This window comes from Bacillus rossius, chromosome 5, assembly GCF_032445375.1.
Source record: "Bacillus rossius redtenbacheri isolate Brsri chromosome 5, Brsri_v3, whole genome shotgun sequence".
Taxonomy (NCBI): Eukaryota; Metazoa; Arthropoda; class Insecta; order Phasmatodea; family Bacillidae; genus Bacillus; species Bacillus rossius.
In genome coordinates this window covers 15,313,690-15,330,902 of record NC_086333.1, presented here as the reverse complement: position 1 = coordinate 15,330,902, position 17,213 = coordinate 15,313,690, and the positions used below count along the sequence as shown (strand labels likewise).

General features: G+C 43.5%; 1 protein-coding gene across 1 annotated transcript in view; it reads right to left on the bottom strand.

The window, feature by feature from the left end:
- Nucleotides 1-2,425, bottom strand: part of LOC134531604 (MOB kinase activator-like 2) — a 97,309-nt gene extending 94,884 nt beyond the window's left edge. The window contains exon 1 of the mRNA XM_063367347.1: nt 2,205-2,425. Coding sequence (XP_063223417.1) covers nt 2,205-2,209 — 5 coding nt within the window. The 5' untranslated portion in view covers nt 2,210-2,425. The remainder of the gene's footprint in view (nt 1-2,204) is intronic.
- Between the last annotated feature and the right edge of the window lie 14,788 nt (nt 2,426-17,213).

The window sequence follows — 17,213 nt, the reverse complement described above, 5'->3', positions numbered from 1 at the left end:
GAGACATAGTTTATTTATGCAGCTACTTCTCACTTTTAAGTGTTAAACACACACTTTCGTGGGTGAGACACTACGAGTATTTTTGTTAGTTGAGTTCTATAAAAAAACTTGTCCCTAGCTTTAAATTCTTTAAAGAGAACCTTTCAATCACAGTGATCTGCACATTATGAATTTTGAGTTGCTAAAGTAGGTACCTCCCTACTTGGCCAACCTATTTTTTTACTATTAAATTAAAATCACTTGAATATGGCTGTAGAATAAATGTACATATCTAAAAACTAAGTAATTGTAATGGAAAAATCTTAAAACAACAGATGTATATACTTTTCATAAGGCAGCCCTTAAAAAACTGATTTATTAAGACACCTAACAAAAAAATAATAATTATGGTTTATCGACTGGTCTAGTTTCTTACATGTTCTTTTTTTTTTATTCTGCAATTGAGATTTTTCACATAAACATGCTAATAGTGTTAAGTCATGACTTCTGTTTACTTTTACCATCTGTGAAAATATTCAGATTTAAAAAGTAAAAAAGAAATGAAAGAGAAGAAAGAGACAAAATTGGTTAGCGACTTCCTCCCATTATTGCCGGCAACCCATAGTATTATCTAAACACAAGTTGAATTCTCACATCCAATGCAAAGGTTCACCAGCAAACCACTCAAAAATGGTGTAAGTAATGCAGTTCATAGACACAACAAGCAGTTTCTCAACTAAACTCTTTTCAACTTACTAGACAAACAAATAATTCCAGATGGCTTTCAAAAACTCACGAGTTTCTCATGGTTTTACCGGCACCAAAAAAAAAACGGCTAATTCAAGGTTTCCCGATATTGTGATTCGGTGGCAACTCAGTGGTTGTTTTTAGGCCAATGTTAGGCCAGTAAATAGTAGTTACGGAGAGCTAATGTTTTGTCACGAAGAGACTAGCCAGAGTATAATCCAGCAGGCCATAAGTGTCAACTAGTCATGCGCTGGGATGAAGGTACTCGCCACTGGGGTCCTATGTTTAAGTCTCTGCTAGAGTAGGAGCACCAAGCAACCTGTCCATGTACAGGGCAGAACATAGTAAATAGAATAAACTGCATGACAAACTTCAAGTGCAAGAATCAATAACTCACAGTTCTACCCAATCCTTAAACACTCCCCTAACAAATCCCAACTCCTATCCAAACCTTTTCCGTGCGGAAACACTGGTAGTGTCAAATAACTAAGAATGGCAGCCTTACAAATGGTACCATTATATTTGGTGCCATTACAGAAGCATAACTTAACAGTTAAGCCAGTTTTACAATGAGTCAGATGTTGCAGTCATTAGGTCATTAAAGTAGCAATAGGGTAGTTCACAGAGTCGTAGATTGCTAGCAGGAACACTTTGATAATATCCAAGTATTACAACTAAGACTGCTACAACTAGCCAATCAGCACTGACGAGAATGAGCCACGACCATTGAGAGGAAGACACAAAAGGGGATCAAATCCCCAAGGCTAGGGCATCAGGAGGACCCCGGTGAGTTTCAAATCACAAGTATTTTGTTAACATAAATGATAGGATACCTTGCAAGTCATGCAATAAGTGCAGATCACATTTACAGTTACGGCCAGAGTAACATTTAGTCTTTGTTTACAAAAACACCATTGTATAATACCATTTTCCTGTACAAGAAGAAATATTCACAGTTAAAAGTCTTTTCAAGTTTCTGATTCGTTTTTACAAATAGGCTACTGCATCATATACTACTTACTACTAAGACCAACGACTCACTGTAGTAATGACTTTAACCATCAGTTAAGTTTCTGTAAGATGTATCGGGGAAATTTGATTAGATTGCTGCCAAAACATTCTGAATAGTTATGTTCATTGCAGTTAGTTTTTATCATAGCTTTGACAATGGTCGGTAATGCTTTCGGTAATAGCTATTTCAATTACACACAGACACAATAATAATGTTACTATGGCACGATTATTTTGATCAAATGAAAACATTAACTAGGCCTATATAGATCCGCAAAATATGATAATCGTATGAATAAATTAGGAAAACGTCAACTTTAAATCACAATTTGTTGTTGGTTCTGTATTAATTACTTAGCGATTTTAAACCAATAAGCATACAACACCACAAATGAGATTAGTTTCTTAATATAAACAATGAATCCCATCATGAACAATTTATATGAAAAACAAGTTACGACACTTACCCCATAAACCAATCCACAGTATCGCGGAGGTATTCGGGTAGCCTATCCAGTTTGAAAAAATTGATAAAATTTTCACCACAATGAAGTAAAAAATATTAATAATTTATTTCCTTTCCTCAATGACACATTACTAAACACAAAACATGGCGACTTACATTACAAAACGTTCCCCCATAATACACCAAGGGGACCTACAACCAGATCAGCCAAATCTAACACCATACGTGACGTCACGGTTATAATTGCAACAAAGAAACGAGATAAACAAACAAGCTGTTCAAATGTATTCAAAGTATGCGAAAGTGGTGACAAGCAGCGTGAATTAAAATATATATAATTTATGTGATAATATATATATTTGACAATTATTATTAACTTATTACCAAATGTTTTAAAAAAATGTTTTACTTATTAAAAAAAATATAGTTTGAAAAATATTGCAATCATTTGACGTCGCCGTCGGTGCTCCCTCTGAGAGCACAGGCCGTTATGTGTCCTCAACACCTGATCAGTGCTGTGCCACGAACACGCCCGCGCGTGCAACGTAGTGTAGTGCCCCGAACGACGTGACGTCAGTCACGGCCCCCTAGGTATGCAAAGCGCCCGGCCGGGTGTGCCATTGCGCGACTAGGTAGTTTATGTACATGCATTTGATAAAATAATCAAAAACTAGAACTTTTAAAACAACCAATAATTATTGTTGAAGTGTTTTCAGAATTTCCCCTTTTTTTTTTTTTTTTTTTTTCAGACAGCACCAAGGATGAGTGACCAAAATTTCTAAAAGGGTGCGCCACCGTTGGGTGACCAGAATTACTCTATGGAGTATATTTCCTAAAATGCCAAAATCTCTGATGTAAAATGTATAGAAAACTCTATAAAGTACTAGTGTTGTGATTGTGTATGTAGCACAACTACTAACCTCTACAGAATATTAAATAAAATATGTCTTGTTACGCTGGTAGTGAAAGTAAATTATTCTCAGGTTGTATGTACTGGTGTAGTTTGACTCTGTGTGAATATCAGAAAATAAAATGTCGTATACTTTCTTAGCAGTATGTCTCCTTCTCTTTGGTGTAAATATTCTGACCTTAAAATCAACAAATATAATGACTAAAACAATATTCTTTAACTGGTAGTGTGTTTAAAAGCATTAACTTCTCTATGGCTGCTGATCTCAGTGTAATAAAAATTAATTATTCTTTCAAGACAGCCAAAGCTAAATAATTCTTTCACTCTGGTTTAACATACACATGATATGCAAGTATGGTTATCAATCGGAAAAATAAAAGATATAATGAAAATTTAACTTTTTACTAGGGTCAAAATTATGGTTGTATGGGTGACAATACTCTTTTACAACATATTCAAATGTAACATGAAAAGTGACAGAGTCAATGATTAGCGAGCAACATACAAACACCTTTGGGACAATTATTCATATTTAAATAGGTTTTTCATTAAACAAAATTTCAATATCAGTTATACTTAAATGTCTTTCAGAATTAATTACGTTTTACGTAATTGAATCACTGAATAATGGTTTGGTTATCAGTCAATATTTTAAATCTTATTGAAACACATTTTACCTGGCAAATTAGTCTTTTTTGTTACTACTAGCTCAGTCTCTTTCGGTAGATCAATCTATCTCAAGACTTCTGGACCTGGGGCTATTCTTTAAACATTCAAGACAATTAATGACTTTAACAGACTTTAACTTCGATCTAGTACATATTACTGCTCAATGTAAATTAACCAGGTCCAGTATGTACAAGCTACAAGTCTTTAAGTAGTTAAGTCATATTAAGTTGGTTTTGCAAGTTTCAAATTAGGTCTTGATCGTAAACGTCATGGTTTAAGATATCTTGCCTTTAGAATAGGACAGGTAACTTCTCGCTGTTCTTGTTAGTTCGGGGATGGGGCAGACAAACCTCGTCGCGTCGTTACAAGACCAAGAGGCTGTGGAAAACCTCTCCGAACCCCTGTCTCTCCTCCGATGTTGCTGGTTAGATCTCAGTCTCTCCTCCGATGTCGCTGGTTGGGTCTCGTCTCGATGCACCTCCTCTCGTGCTGCTGGTACTCCCGCAGGACTGGCGTCGGTCACCTGGAGTCGTCTAGAAGGCTGATGTCCTCCGGTACACCGTCTACGATGCCGTCTACAGCCGTCGAACTCCTTCCATCTCGAAGATTGATAGTCGTTTCCTTTTTTTCTTCTTAATTAGTCGTTGATCTAGTTCTATTTAGGCTATTAGTCAAAAACCTATCGTCGTCGTCGATTCTTTAGTAGAGCTCCGAACATCGGTAACTACCTCTTCTTCATTGCGTAGTTCCGGGCATTTCTTACAAAATCATCATTTTCACATATATTCTAGCTATTCAGTCGTCGTTCCAATGTTTTACGTGATATTCTTATATTCATTTATGACTAAATCACGGAGCTCTCTCTCTCTAATCATTCTCCCATGATAGTAGAACAGAAACTCAAGTTCCAATTTGTTTTAAACAGTTAAAGTTTTCTGTATTGAACACACTCCGAAATCTCACTGGAAATTACTAAATTGTTTAACTAAAATATATGCGCAGTCAAGCGTCCAATCACATATCCTCTTTCCTCAGTCATGACCCAAAAACAATATTAAAATGTGCAAGCTCATTTCCTATTCGTCGCCGTTTAACAAATGTTTGCAAAGACATTTCATAAAATTATTACTTAGATAAAACAAGATAAAACATGAAAATATTAAAGAGTAAAACAAAATTGACCTGACCATAGAGAAACAATACTTGTAAATATAATTCATAACAGGGCTAAGACAAAGTCATAGAGGTAAGAAGTAAAAATAATAAACATAAAATTCCTTTCTATTGAGGGCTTCTCAAATACCTCTATAGAACAGTCCCCTTCAGAAATGTGACTAACGAGCTATACTCTGATATAGGTCTTAGGACCATTTCTCATCATACAAACATCTCATATTTATTCTAATTATTGGCAGAAAATTTAGATTTCATATTATTGACCTTATTTACATACTTACTTGCAAACATAGAGTATTGTCACCGATATATGTCTTCAAACGGACATATGTGTAACAGTGTATACTATTCTACAGGAGTGTAATATTTCCTCAACTGCGTTATATTATAGTGTCCTATTAATTGTTTCGTGTTAATGTCAGACAGTTCGTAACAGTTACTTCTAATAATCTTCGTGATCATATATGGTCCATCGAAGAGTAGAAATAGCTTCTTAGTGACGTACTTCCAAAATTGGCTTACTGGATTCATTCTCTTGAGTACTAAATCTCCACAGTTAAAACTCATCTTGCTGGAATCTTTCTGGTATTTTCTCCGAAGATCCGCCGTGGATGTCAACTTGGCTGCGACCAACTCTTCAGTTTCCTTATAAATGATTGCAATGCATTTTTCCGAAACTTCCCAATTTTCAGTAGTTTTCGTATTTTCTGTGTCATCCATAGCAGTTACCATCCAACCTGCAAAATTCAAAATTATTTTATGGCTAGTTAGAAAGTCTACCCCGAAAATTACTGGTTTGGCCAATCCTTTTACGATTAATACCTATATGTACTTGGTGCTACCTAACCCTTCTACTTCCAATAAGGTCTGACGATTAATGATGGGACTAGCCCTTGATGTAACTCCTAGAATCTTTAAACTCGGTTCTGGCATTCTCGGTAATGATATTCCGGTGCTCTCTATCATGGCTACGCAGTCTTTGCTGATGCAGGATATCTGTGCGCCGCTGTCTAATAGTACAGGCAATTTAACTCCGTTTAAAGTTAACGATATCTCCGGGCATAGCGCTTGTTTCGCTTGAACTTCGGTTTCTGTGGGCTCGCTGAGTAAAAATTCACGCTCGTTTTCTTTGAACAGAATGGTGTGTATGCTTCGACAATTAGTCTTGTCATTTGCGTCGGGATCCAATTTTATACTAGCCCCGTCTAACTTACAATTAGGGACTGACGTGCGGAGCTGGTTTTCGCCATCCCTAATTAGTTTACCGCACCGTCCTTAAATCCTCTAATTTGCTCTTGTGACAAATTAGCAAATCCATTATTTGCATTCGGTGAAATCAAAAATGTGTTACTACCTCCTTGGTTTGTGTCTGGGTTTCCGCTAGATTGCATGCGCGGCCATTCCGTGTTGCTTTGCTCGTGACTTGGCGCTATAGAATATGAATTTCTTTCTCCTTGTCGCGCGTCGTGAATGGTGGTGCTAAAGCTGTTCCCTTTTGCAGACGGTACAAACGTTTGTGCATTTATGCTGTACTGACCTCCGGAATGATTATTGTAATCTGCCGATAGTTCTTTCATTGTTCGATTTTCGCCTGAATTCTCTCTGAAATTAACTGTCCCCTCCTGACGTTTATTCTCCCACTGTGATTCATTTTCGCGTCTGTCTTGTCGCTTCTCGTTTCTACGACGATAGTACTGTGGTTTATAAAATCCGTTACCATATCGCTGACCTCGATATCCATTGTGATACCAATTACTTCCGCAGTTTTCAACGTTCAGTGTGTGAATTTGAGGTTGTTTGTGTCCGCTGTTCTGCCCTTCATTTCGGTTACGCCAGTTATTGTATAACGGTGTCTGTTGGTTCGTGTTCTTGCGCTCGTTAGTTTCTTTGTGCGTTACCGTTTTATCGAGCTTAACGAGTCGGTCATACGTTAACAGTTGTTCCTTGAAATCTACAATATTACTGTATTGCCGTCCACTAAGTTGTAATTGATAATTGAGTGGTAATTGCGAAATTATCATGGCAATAAACTCTTCGTCTTCCATACGGCAATAAAGATAACGAGTTCTCTCGTACATATCGCTGATATGCGCCTCTAAATTTTGAAATTTACGATTTTCGAACTTTTCAGAATGCAACTGTATTCGCAAATTGCTTTGGATACGAGTATTCCAAAATTGGGATATGAAAGCTTTCTGAAACGATTCGTATGCGTGTACAGAATCTTTCGCCAACTCCCACCAATAATATGACGTGTTTTTCAAGCAGTGGCTAACTCATTTCAATTTTTCTGTGTCTGTTAACTATAATGTGTGGCAATATTCTCCAAACTGATTTAAGAATCTTCGAGGGTTTTCATTTCTTTTCCCTGAATATGTTGGAACGTCATCCAACCATTTCTTAGAAGGGTGGTGTAGTGTAACTACCGGATCTGCTGACATAATTGCAGTACTAATATTCGCGGGATTTCGCTCGGCTTCTATCGTTATCGATTTGTTTACCGGGGTGTCTTCCTTGTCGGTATTACATTCGGTCGTGTGGTGAGTCGTTAGTTGGGGCGAGAATGTTGCGATGTGTCTGGATTCTCTTTCTATTTCCCCTATTTTCGCCTCTACCATATCTAACCTTCCTGTTAGACGCTCGCTTAAGTGTACTACTTTATCGTCAGTGCGTTTACTGAATATTTCTACACCTTCAATACGAGTGTGTACGCTGGAAAACTTCTGTTGCATCTCGTGCTGTGTTTCAGTTAAGTCATGCCTGATTTTGCTGTTTCATCTGCAATCCTGCCTAAAGTGTTATTTAGGACTTGCACTAAATTGTCTAGTCTTTCGGCGTTTTCTCGCTCCTTTTGTTCCCTTTCTAACTTCTCCTCCTGTTCTATTCGCTCCCGTTCCTGTTCTTTACGCTCCCGTTCTAGTTTCTCCTCCTGTTCTTTACGCTCCCTTTCTAGTTTCTCCTTATTCATGAACTGGAACAGTGCCTCTAGGGTGACAGTTGGTGTCGGCGGCGAATGACTCAACTCCATTTCCTGCTGTGACTCCATACCAGTAGTATCGATGTGCTGTTCTGGTACTACTTCTCTAGGTTCTCGTTCAGGACTAGAGTCAGAAATGTCATTGCTACCTCTCAAAAAATATGAATTCCTGCCTGTGTCTGTCATCTTGACAAAATAAAATTACTGTCTGTATTTTTCAAAGTGTCTTGAGTTGTTCAAAAAAAAATCATAAATTAGTCCCTAACGTTTGCTTACACATTGTGCGCCAAAATTCTGAAGTGTTTTCAGAATTTCCCCTTTTTTTTTTTTTTTCAGACAGCACCAAGGATGAGTGACCAAAATTTCTAAAAGGGTGCGCCACCGTTGGGTGACCAGAATTACTCTATGGAGTATATTTCCTAAAATGCCAAAATCTCTGATGTAAAATGTATAGAAAACTCTATAAAGTACTAGTGTTGTGATTGTGTATGTAGCACAACTACTAACCTCTACAGAATATTAAATAAAATATGTCTTGTTACGCTGGTAGTGAAAGTAAATTATTCTCAGGTTGTATGTACTGGTGTAGTTTGACTCTGTGTGAATATCAGAAAATAAAATGTCGTATACTTTCTTAGCAGTATGTCTCCTTCTCTTTGGTGTAAATATTCTGACCTTAAAATCAACAAATATAATGACTAAAACAATATTCTTTAACTGGTAGTGTGTTTAAAAGCATTAACTTCTCTATGGCTGCTGATCTCAGTGTAATAAAAATTAATTATTCTTTCAAGACAGCCAAAGCTAAATAATTCTTTCTCTCTGGTTTAACATACACATGATATGCAAGTATGGTTATCAATCGGAAAAATAAAAGATATAATGAAAATTTAACTTTTTACTAGGGTCAAAATTATGGTTGTATGGGTGACAATACTCTTTTACAACATATTCAAATGTAACATGAAAAGTGACAGAGTCAATGATTAGCGAACAACATACAAACACCTTTGGGACAATTATTCATATTTAAATAGGTTTTTCATTAAACAAAATTTCAATATCAGTTATACTTAAATGTCTTTCAGAATTAATTACGTTTTACGTAATTGAATCACTGAATAATGGTTTGGTTATCAGTCAATATTTTAAATCTTATTGAAACACATTTTACCTGGCAAATTAGTCTTTTTTGTTACTACTAGCTCAGTCTCTTTCGGTAGATCAATCTATCTCAAGACTTCTGGACCTGGGGCTATTCTTTAAACATTCAAGACAATTAATGACTTTAACAGACTTTAACTTCGATCTAGTACATATTACTGCTCAATGTAAATTAACCAGGTCCAGTATGTACAAGCTACAAGTCTTTAAGTAGTTAAGTCATATTAAGTTGGTTTTGCAAGTTTCAAATTAGGTCTTGATCGTAAACGTCATGGTTTAAGATATCTTGCCTTTAGAATAGGACAGGTAACTTCTCGCTGTTCTTGTTAGTTCGGGGATGGGGCAGACAAACCTCGTCGCGTCGTTACAAGACCAAGAGGCTGTGGAAAACCTCTCCGAACCCCTGTCTCTCCTCCGATGTTGCTGGTTAGATCTCAGTCTCTCCTCCGATGTCGCTGGTTGGGTCTCGTCTCGATGCACCTCCTCTCGTGCTGCTGGTACTCCCGCAGGACTGGCGTCGGTCATCTGGAGTCGTCTAGAAGGCTGATGTCCTCCGGTACACCGTCTACGATGCCGTCTACAGCCGTCGAACTCCTTCCATCTCGAAGATTGATAGTCGTTTCCTTTTTTTCTTCTTAATTAGTTGTTGATCTAGTTCTATTTAGGCTATTAGTCAAAAACCTATCGTCGTCGTCGATTCTTTAGTAGAGCTCCGAACATCGGTAACTACCTCTTCTTCATTGCGTAGTTCCGGGCATTTCTTACAAAATCATCATTTTCACATATATTCTAGCTATTCAGTCGTCGTTCCAATGTTTTACGTGATATTCTTATATTCATTTATGACTAAATCACGGAGCTCTCTCTCTCTAATCATTCTCCCATGATAGTAGAACAGAAACTCAAGTTCCAATTTGTTTTAAACAGTTAAAGTTTTCTGTATTGAACACACTCCGAAATCTCACTGGAAATTACTAAATTGTTTAACTAAAATATATGCGCAGTCAAGCGTCCAATCACATATCCTCTTTCCTCAGTCATGACCCAAAAACAATATTAAAATGTGCAAGCTCATTTCCTATTCGTCGCCGTTTAACAAATGTTTGCAAAGACATTTCATAAAATTATTACTTAGATAAAACAAGATAAAACATGAAAATATTAAAGAGTAAAACAAAATTGACCTGACCATAGAGAAACAATACTTGTAAATATAATTCATAACAGGGCTAAGACAAAGTCATAGAGGTAAGAAGTAAAATTAATAAACATAAAATTCCTTTCTATTGAGGGCTTCTCAAATACCCCTATATTGTTAATTAACTAATCATTTTGTAAACAAATATCGTTCACAAAACTGGCCGTAATCATCTTCCCACGCTCCGCAGTTTCCCGCGGAATTTTCCCCCTCCCTGGCCCGGTCGCCAGGGAGAGCGGGCAGTAGCCATCCAGCACTCGCCAGGGCCGGCAGCCCTGTGCACGGGGAGCATTATCTTTCGCGCCAATCTCAACGTTAACATCAATAGGTAATTATAGTCAAACCGTTTCAACAGCTCCCCGGTCGTCTCTAACCGGCCGTACGATATCTCGTGCGGTCTTTCGATAAAATGTGTGACTCGCCACCGAGTCTTTCCTGTGTTACGTAGAATTATTTAGGCGGCCCACCGTGGCACCTGCGCCTAACGCTACTAAAACCTCCCCTTGGGGAATTAGTTCATCACCCACGCGGGGCGGCACTGTGACGAACGCGAGACTAAGCTTACGGACGATTCATCACCTGGGACGTGCTACGGTCACGGACGAGATATCCCGCTGGATTCCGCTGTGCCCGTGCCCAGCTTAACGTGGCCATCGCCACCACGCGGACTATCCGCCTTTACGTGACCACCTGAGTGGGACACTTAAACTTCACCCCGAACTCGGGACGAGCCCTTAGTGACTCTAGTGTAATAATTCTTTGTTAAGTGTACGTGTATAACCAGCCATTAGTGTGCCCCGTGTTACGTCCCACGCAACTCGACCACGTGTGCATAACGGGCTTGCCGCTCAACCGAGCATTCATCTCCGTAGCTCGCCAGGTTACCTACCTCTCTTAAAGTACTAGCCGCCAGGCTATCGAGCGACCGTAAAGAGTAACGCCAATTGAGGGTGGTGTAGGCTGAGCGGAGGTCGACGATGACACAGCCAGTCGCGTGAGAGTGCCATATGTGACGTTGAGAAGGGTAACGTGTGCGACGTAATAAATCTGTTAAACGTGCGTGTGTGTTTTCTCTAATGCGCCGTACTGGGAGGCCATAACAGCCCGGGGAGTCCTTTACCAACGCGCCCCTGCCTGCAGCCATGAGGCCAGGAACCCCGCTCTTGAGATCAAAATTCTTTAAATCTTTTTAATTAGTGTAAATTCCAAAACAGGCAGCGGGGACAGCGTCAAATTAGCACCCAACTTGTGTGGCTAAAACATCATCAAACTCTTTCGACAAACAATCCACGAAAAACGAGACGAAATTTAGCAGACAAAGGGCTCGAGTAGGTACCAGTGCAACAGCGCGAAACGTGGCAACACCGCGCGATGGAGTGGCGCCGCGCCAGTCAGACAACCTCCCCTCCTCCGCTCTACACCCCGCATCACACCCCTCCCACCCTGCTCGACACCGCCCCTCTTCACCCCTCCTCTTCCTCGCTCGTTTCCACCACTCTCCACCCCAACTTCCCACCCCGCTCTCATCACGCTCCACCTTCACATCAGCTGTGAACAGACGTCACGCAGCCACGCAGCCATGCCACGACACGTCATGCAGCCACGTCGCCACGAGCTTCGGCGTTGCAGGGAGCGAGCGAGCAGGGCAATCAACTCTGTAATCGAGGGGAGGCGTCCTCCCCTACCTGCTCACGCCCTACCACCGACGCCCCCATCCGCCGCTCGGGTCGGACAGCCGCGAGCCCACAACAGTGGAGCAACAAGGTCGTAAGTCCCCACGAGTCTGAAGATGAACGACTTCCAGGAGGCCTACGAGACATGGGCAAGCGAGGGCTACCCATGTCCAGGGGACAACTAGGAGTACGAAGATCAGGACGAGTGGGAAGATGACGACACCGCAGAGTACACAGAAGGGCCGGAAGTAAACTGGACGCCGCTACTTCTGTACCACATGACACAGCACGAATCGCCGCTGCCACACGCGGCCAACCACCACGCCGCTGTCGCGGGCCATGATGCCGCCCACTTTACTAAATATCGAGACGACCATCTGCAACTCGTCGCCAACGCCGACGCCGATGCCACCGACGCCGTCGCCGCCGTCGCCATATGGGGTGGAGACATCACAGGCGGAGGAAGCCACGCCCTTCCAGCCCCTGTGGTACAGCTGGCACGTGGGGATCGGGTGGACACGTCAGGCCGATGCAGACGCGCCGCCTCCGATGCCGCCCCCTGTCGCCGCTCAGGTGCCAACCGAGCCCGCACAGAGCGGCACAGCAAAGGGGGCGGATATGTGAACTGGGCGGAGCTGACGGGCTGCACCATTACGCCGTCTACACTGCCACCAGTACAACCGACACCGCCCCCGCCATATGGGGTGGAGACATCACCACAGAAAGAGGAAGCCACACCCGTCCAGCCCCTGTGGTATGATTGGCACACTGGGACCGGGTGGACACGTCAGGCCGACACGCCGCATCCGACGCCGCCCCCCGTTGCCGCACAGGTGGCAAACGGGCCAACAAGAACAGCCACATCACGACCCAGTCCGGCAGGTCACCAGGTGGCGGATCACACTCAGAGCCACTGCGGATCCCGAACACCACCTCCGGCACCACCGACGACGCCGACCCCAGCCACTGAAGAGGCGACTGGCGCGGTCGCGCGTCCCAAAACTGCCACTTTGTGACATAGTCAGCTGGATCACCAGGTGGCGGATCACACGCAGCGCCACTGCGGATCCTCAACACAACCTCCGGCACCACCGACGACGCCGCCCCTAGCCACTGAAGGGGCGACTGGCGCGGACGCGAGTCTCAAAACGGCCACTTTGCGACACAGTCGGCCTGATCACCAGGTGGCGGATCACATGCAGCGCCACTGCAGATCCCGAATACCACCTCCGGCACCAGCGACGGCGCCCCCCCCCCCCCCCCAACTGCCTAGAAGGCTCACAGGGGTTGGCGCGGTGCAAACTGGCCACACTGCCACACACGCCGATGAAGGCGCCACGCCGCCACCCACTACTGAGGGTGCGTCATGTCCGCCTCGCCACGCACACCACCTCGGACGCACCGCCGCCCGCCGCGTGCGCCACCTTGAACGTGCCGCTTGCTGCTGAAGGCACCGCGACGCCGGCTACCTCGGCCGCCGTTGACGCTGACCCACAGGTACCTGATGCCGCCCCATGGACAGCCGTCCCGGGTGTACCATGTTAGTGTGCCGGCGTATTCTTAAGAGTGTGTGTGAAGGTGTTGAGGTACAGAACGGCCTCGTCGAGGGGGGGCATTTGACGCCACCATCGGTGCTCCCTCTGATAGCACAGGCCGTTATGTGTCCTCAACACCTGATCAGTGCTCTGCCACGAACACGCCCGCGCGTGCAACGTAGTGTAGTGCCCCGAACGGCGTGATGTCAGTCACGGCCCCCTACGTGTTCATAGCGCCCGGCCGGGTGTGGCATTGCGCGACTAGGTAGTTTGTGTACATGCATTTAATAAAATAATCAAAAACTAGAACTTTTAAAACAACCAATAATTATTGTTAATTAACTAATCATTTTGTAAACCAATATCGTTCACAAAACTGGCCGGAATCATCTTCCCGCGCTCCGCAGTTTCCCGCGGAATTTTCCCCCTCCCTGGTCCGGTCGCCAGGGAGAGCGGGCAGTAGCCATCCAGCACTCGCCAGGGCCGGCAGCCCCGCGCACTGGGAGCATTCATCTTTCGCGCCAATCTCAACGTTGACATCAATAGGTAATTATAGTCAAACCGTTTCAACAGGTCCCCGGTCGGCCCTAACCGGCCGTATGATATCTCGTGCGGTCTTTCGATAAAAAGTGTGACTCGCCACCGAGTCTTTCCTGTGTTACGTAGAATTATTTAGGTGGCCCACCGTGGCGCCTGCGCCTAACGCTACTAAAACCTCCCCTTGGGGAATTAGTTCATCACCCACGTGGGGCGGCACTCTGCCGAACGCGAGACTAAGCTTACGGACGATTCATCACCTGGGACATGCTACGGTCACGGACGAGATATCCCGCTGGATTCCGCCTAGCCTGTGCCCAGCTTAACGTGGCCATCGCCACCACGCGGACTATCCGCCTTTACGTGACCACCTGAGTGGGACACTTAAACTTCACCCCGAACTCGGGACGAGCCCTTAGTGACTCTAGTGTAATAATTCTTTGTTAAGTGTACGTGTATAACCAGCCGTTAGTGTGCCCCGTATTACGTCCCACGCAACTCGACCACGTGTGCATAACGGGCTTGCCGCCCAACCGAGCATTCATCTCCATAGCTCGTCGGGTTACCTACCTCTCTTAAAGTACTAGCTGCCGGGCTATCGAGCGACCGTAAAGAGTAACGCCAATTGAGGGTGGTGTAGGCTGAGCGGAGGTCGACGATGACACGGCCAGTCACGTGAGAGTGCCATATATGACGTAGAGAAGTGTAACGTGTGCGATGTAATAAATCTGTTAAACGTGTGTGTGTGTGTTTTCTCTAATACGGCATCCTGGGAGGCCATAAAAGCCCAGGGAGTCCTTCGCCAACGCGACCCTGCTTGCAGCCACGAGGCCAGGAGGAACCCCGCTCTTGAGATCAAAATTCTTTAAATCTTTTTAATTAGTGTAAATTCCAAAACAGGCAGTGGGGATAGTGTCACATTAATGGGGGGAAAAATAAATTAGGTGCAATATTTTATCACTGATTTTGCTGTTGACATGGTTCTGCCCTGGGCAGTAAGCAAATCCCGGGTCCCAGTACTATCCGCCAATGAAGAAGCGCACCCTGTGACATGGTCACATGCCTATGTTGGTGTATAAGACTGGGAATCGCCAAGCATCAGTTGGTGTGCTAGTTCACTCATCCACCAACTCATAGGCTATAGAGACTCTGATGGCTCGAGGCATGATGTCAACACTGGGCAAGTGAAACAGGAAGGCGCTGCAGACTAGGAACCTTAAAAGTTACCTGAACGAGATGCCACTAACACATGAATGATACTTAGTTGCATTGGTAGGAGTTATTTATTCACCCGCCATTCATATTAACTTAAGAAAGTGGATAGGAACTATCCCCTGCCCAGAACCTAACCTTTAGTTTGATGTGTCTTATCGTTGGATGTGCGTGATGTATAGTGAACCAACTAATAGTGGCACGGCCTAGGGGCAATATTGCAAGACATTCGGGTGAGGTAATGAATAAACTCTGCTTTGTCGAGGTACAACCATAAACTAACATTTTTGTCATATTCAAGAACGAATTCAAACCGTATCCCAGTAAGGTGACAGGAAAGCAACGGTTTTAATTAACCTTACCCTGCTTGAGGCTAAAAATTGATTCCAAAGTATTCGAGTGGATATTTGGTAACCATTGTTGCAATTGTACAACCAATATCTTAGAAATAGCAGCAACATCGCAAGAATTAAATGATGTTATTCTAATTTTTTTCAGTACATTTTATTTTGCGATTATTACTTTTTATATCCATTAAAGTTTACCAAATGTATTCCAGGGTAGTTTCGCTTTCATTAAGTTTTATTTGGCACACCAACACACTTAGTACGTCCCCCGATGATAATAAAATGACTATTTAAAATTTAATGGCCCCATATACATGTCTGCCATCTTGACGAAAACAACGAAAAAGTGAGATATGTGCATGCGCAAAATTTGGGTAACAGATAGGTCATGGATAGGACACCAATTTTCTTTGTATAAATAATGGACTGTCCATGTCCTATCATGCACAAGGAATATGGTTAGGGTACAGGTGACTCTGCTGTCGGTGCTCCCTCTGAGAGCACAGGCCGTTATGTGTCCTCAACACCTGAACCAGTGTCAGTGCGCCGAACACGCCCGCGCGTGTAGCGTAGTGCAGTGCCTCGAACAGCGTGACGTCAGTCATGGCCAGCTAAATGCACAAAGTGCCCGGCCGGGTGTGGCGATGCGCATAGGGTATCCAGTGCATATGTAATTCAATTAACAAACACAAACTAAAAATTTTAATGAGCCTAATAATTCTTGTTATTTAATTAATGATATTGTAAACTATTTCCGTTCACAAAACTGGCCAGCATCATCTTCCCGTGCTCCGTCATTTTCCCGTGGGTTTTCCTCCCCTCCCTGGCCCGGTTGCCAGGGAGAGTCGGCAGTAGCCTTCCAGCACTCACCAGGGCCGGCAGCCCCGCGCACGAGGAGCATCCAACTTTCGCGCCAGATTCCACATGTAATGTCCATAGGTAATATTTCTGAATCTTCTTTTCTACAGCTCCACGGTCGGCCCTAACCGGCCGTACAATATTTCGTACGGTCCTTAATTAAAATGTGCGACTCGACTACGAGTCTTTCACGTGTGCTACATAATTGATAATGCTTTAGGCAGCCCGCCGAGATGCCTGCACTTCACGCAATTCTAACTCCGCACGGAGAACGTGGACATTGCCCACGCGGGGCGGCATTGCACCTAACGTGAAACTGAACTTCAGAACGCATCATTCCCTGGGACGTGCAACGGTCGCGGACGAGATACCACATCGAGTTCTGCCGCGCCCGTTCCCAGTTTAATGTGGCCCACGCCACCACGAGGACGAACCTCGAATTACATAAATCCCCTGAACAGAGGGGCTGAAACCACCCCAAGCCCGGAACTTGCTCGTAGTGACTTAAGTGTTGTAATTCAGTGTTATGTGTAATTTCCCCATTCAGTCATTAATGTATCTTCTGTGCTACACACCGTACGGACTACCACTTGCTAATCACTAGACTTGTTGCTCTCATGAGTCATCGTCTCCGTAGCTCTCAGGGTAGCCTGCACCCCTCGACATGCTAGTCTCCGGTATACCGTTAGACACTAACCAGTACCGCCAATCGAGGGCCGTGTAGGCGGAGTGGAGGTCGACGATGATACGGCCA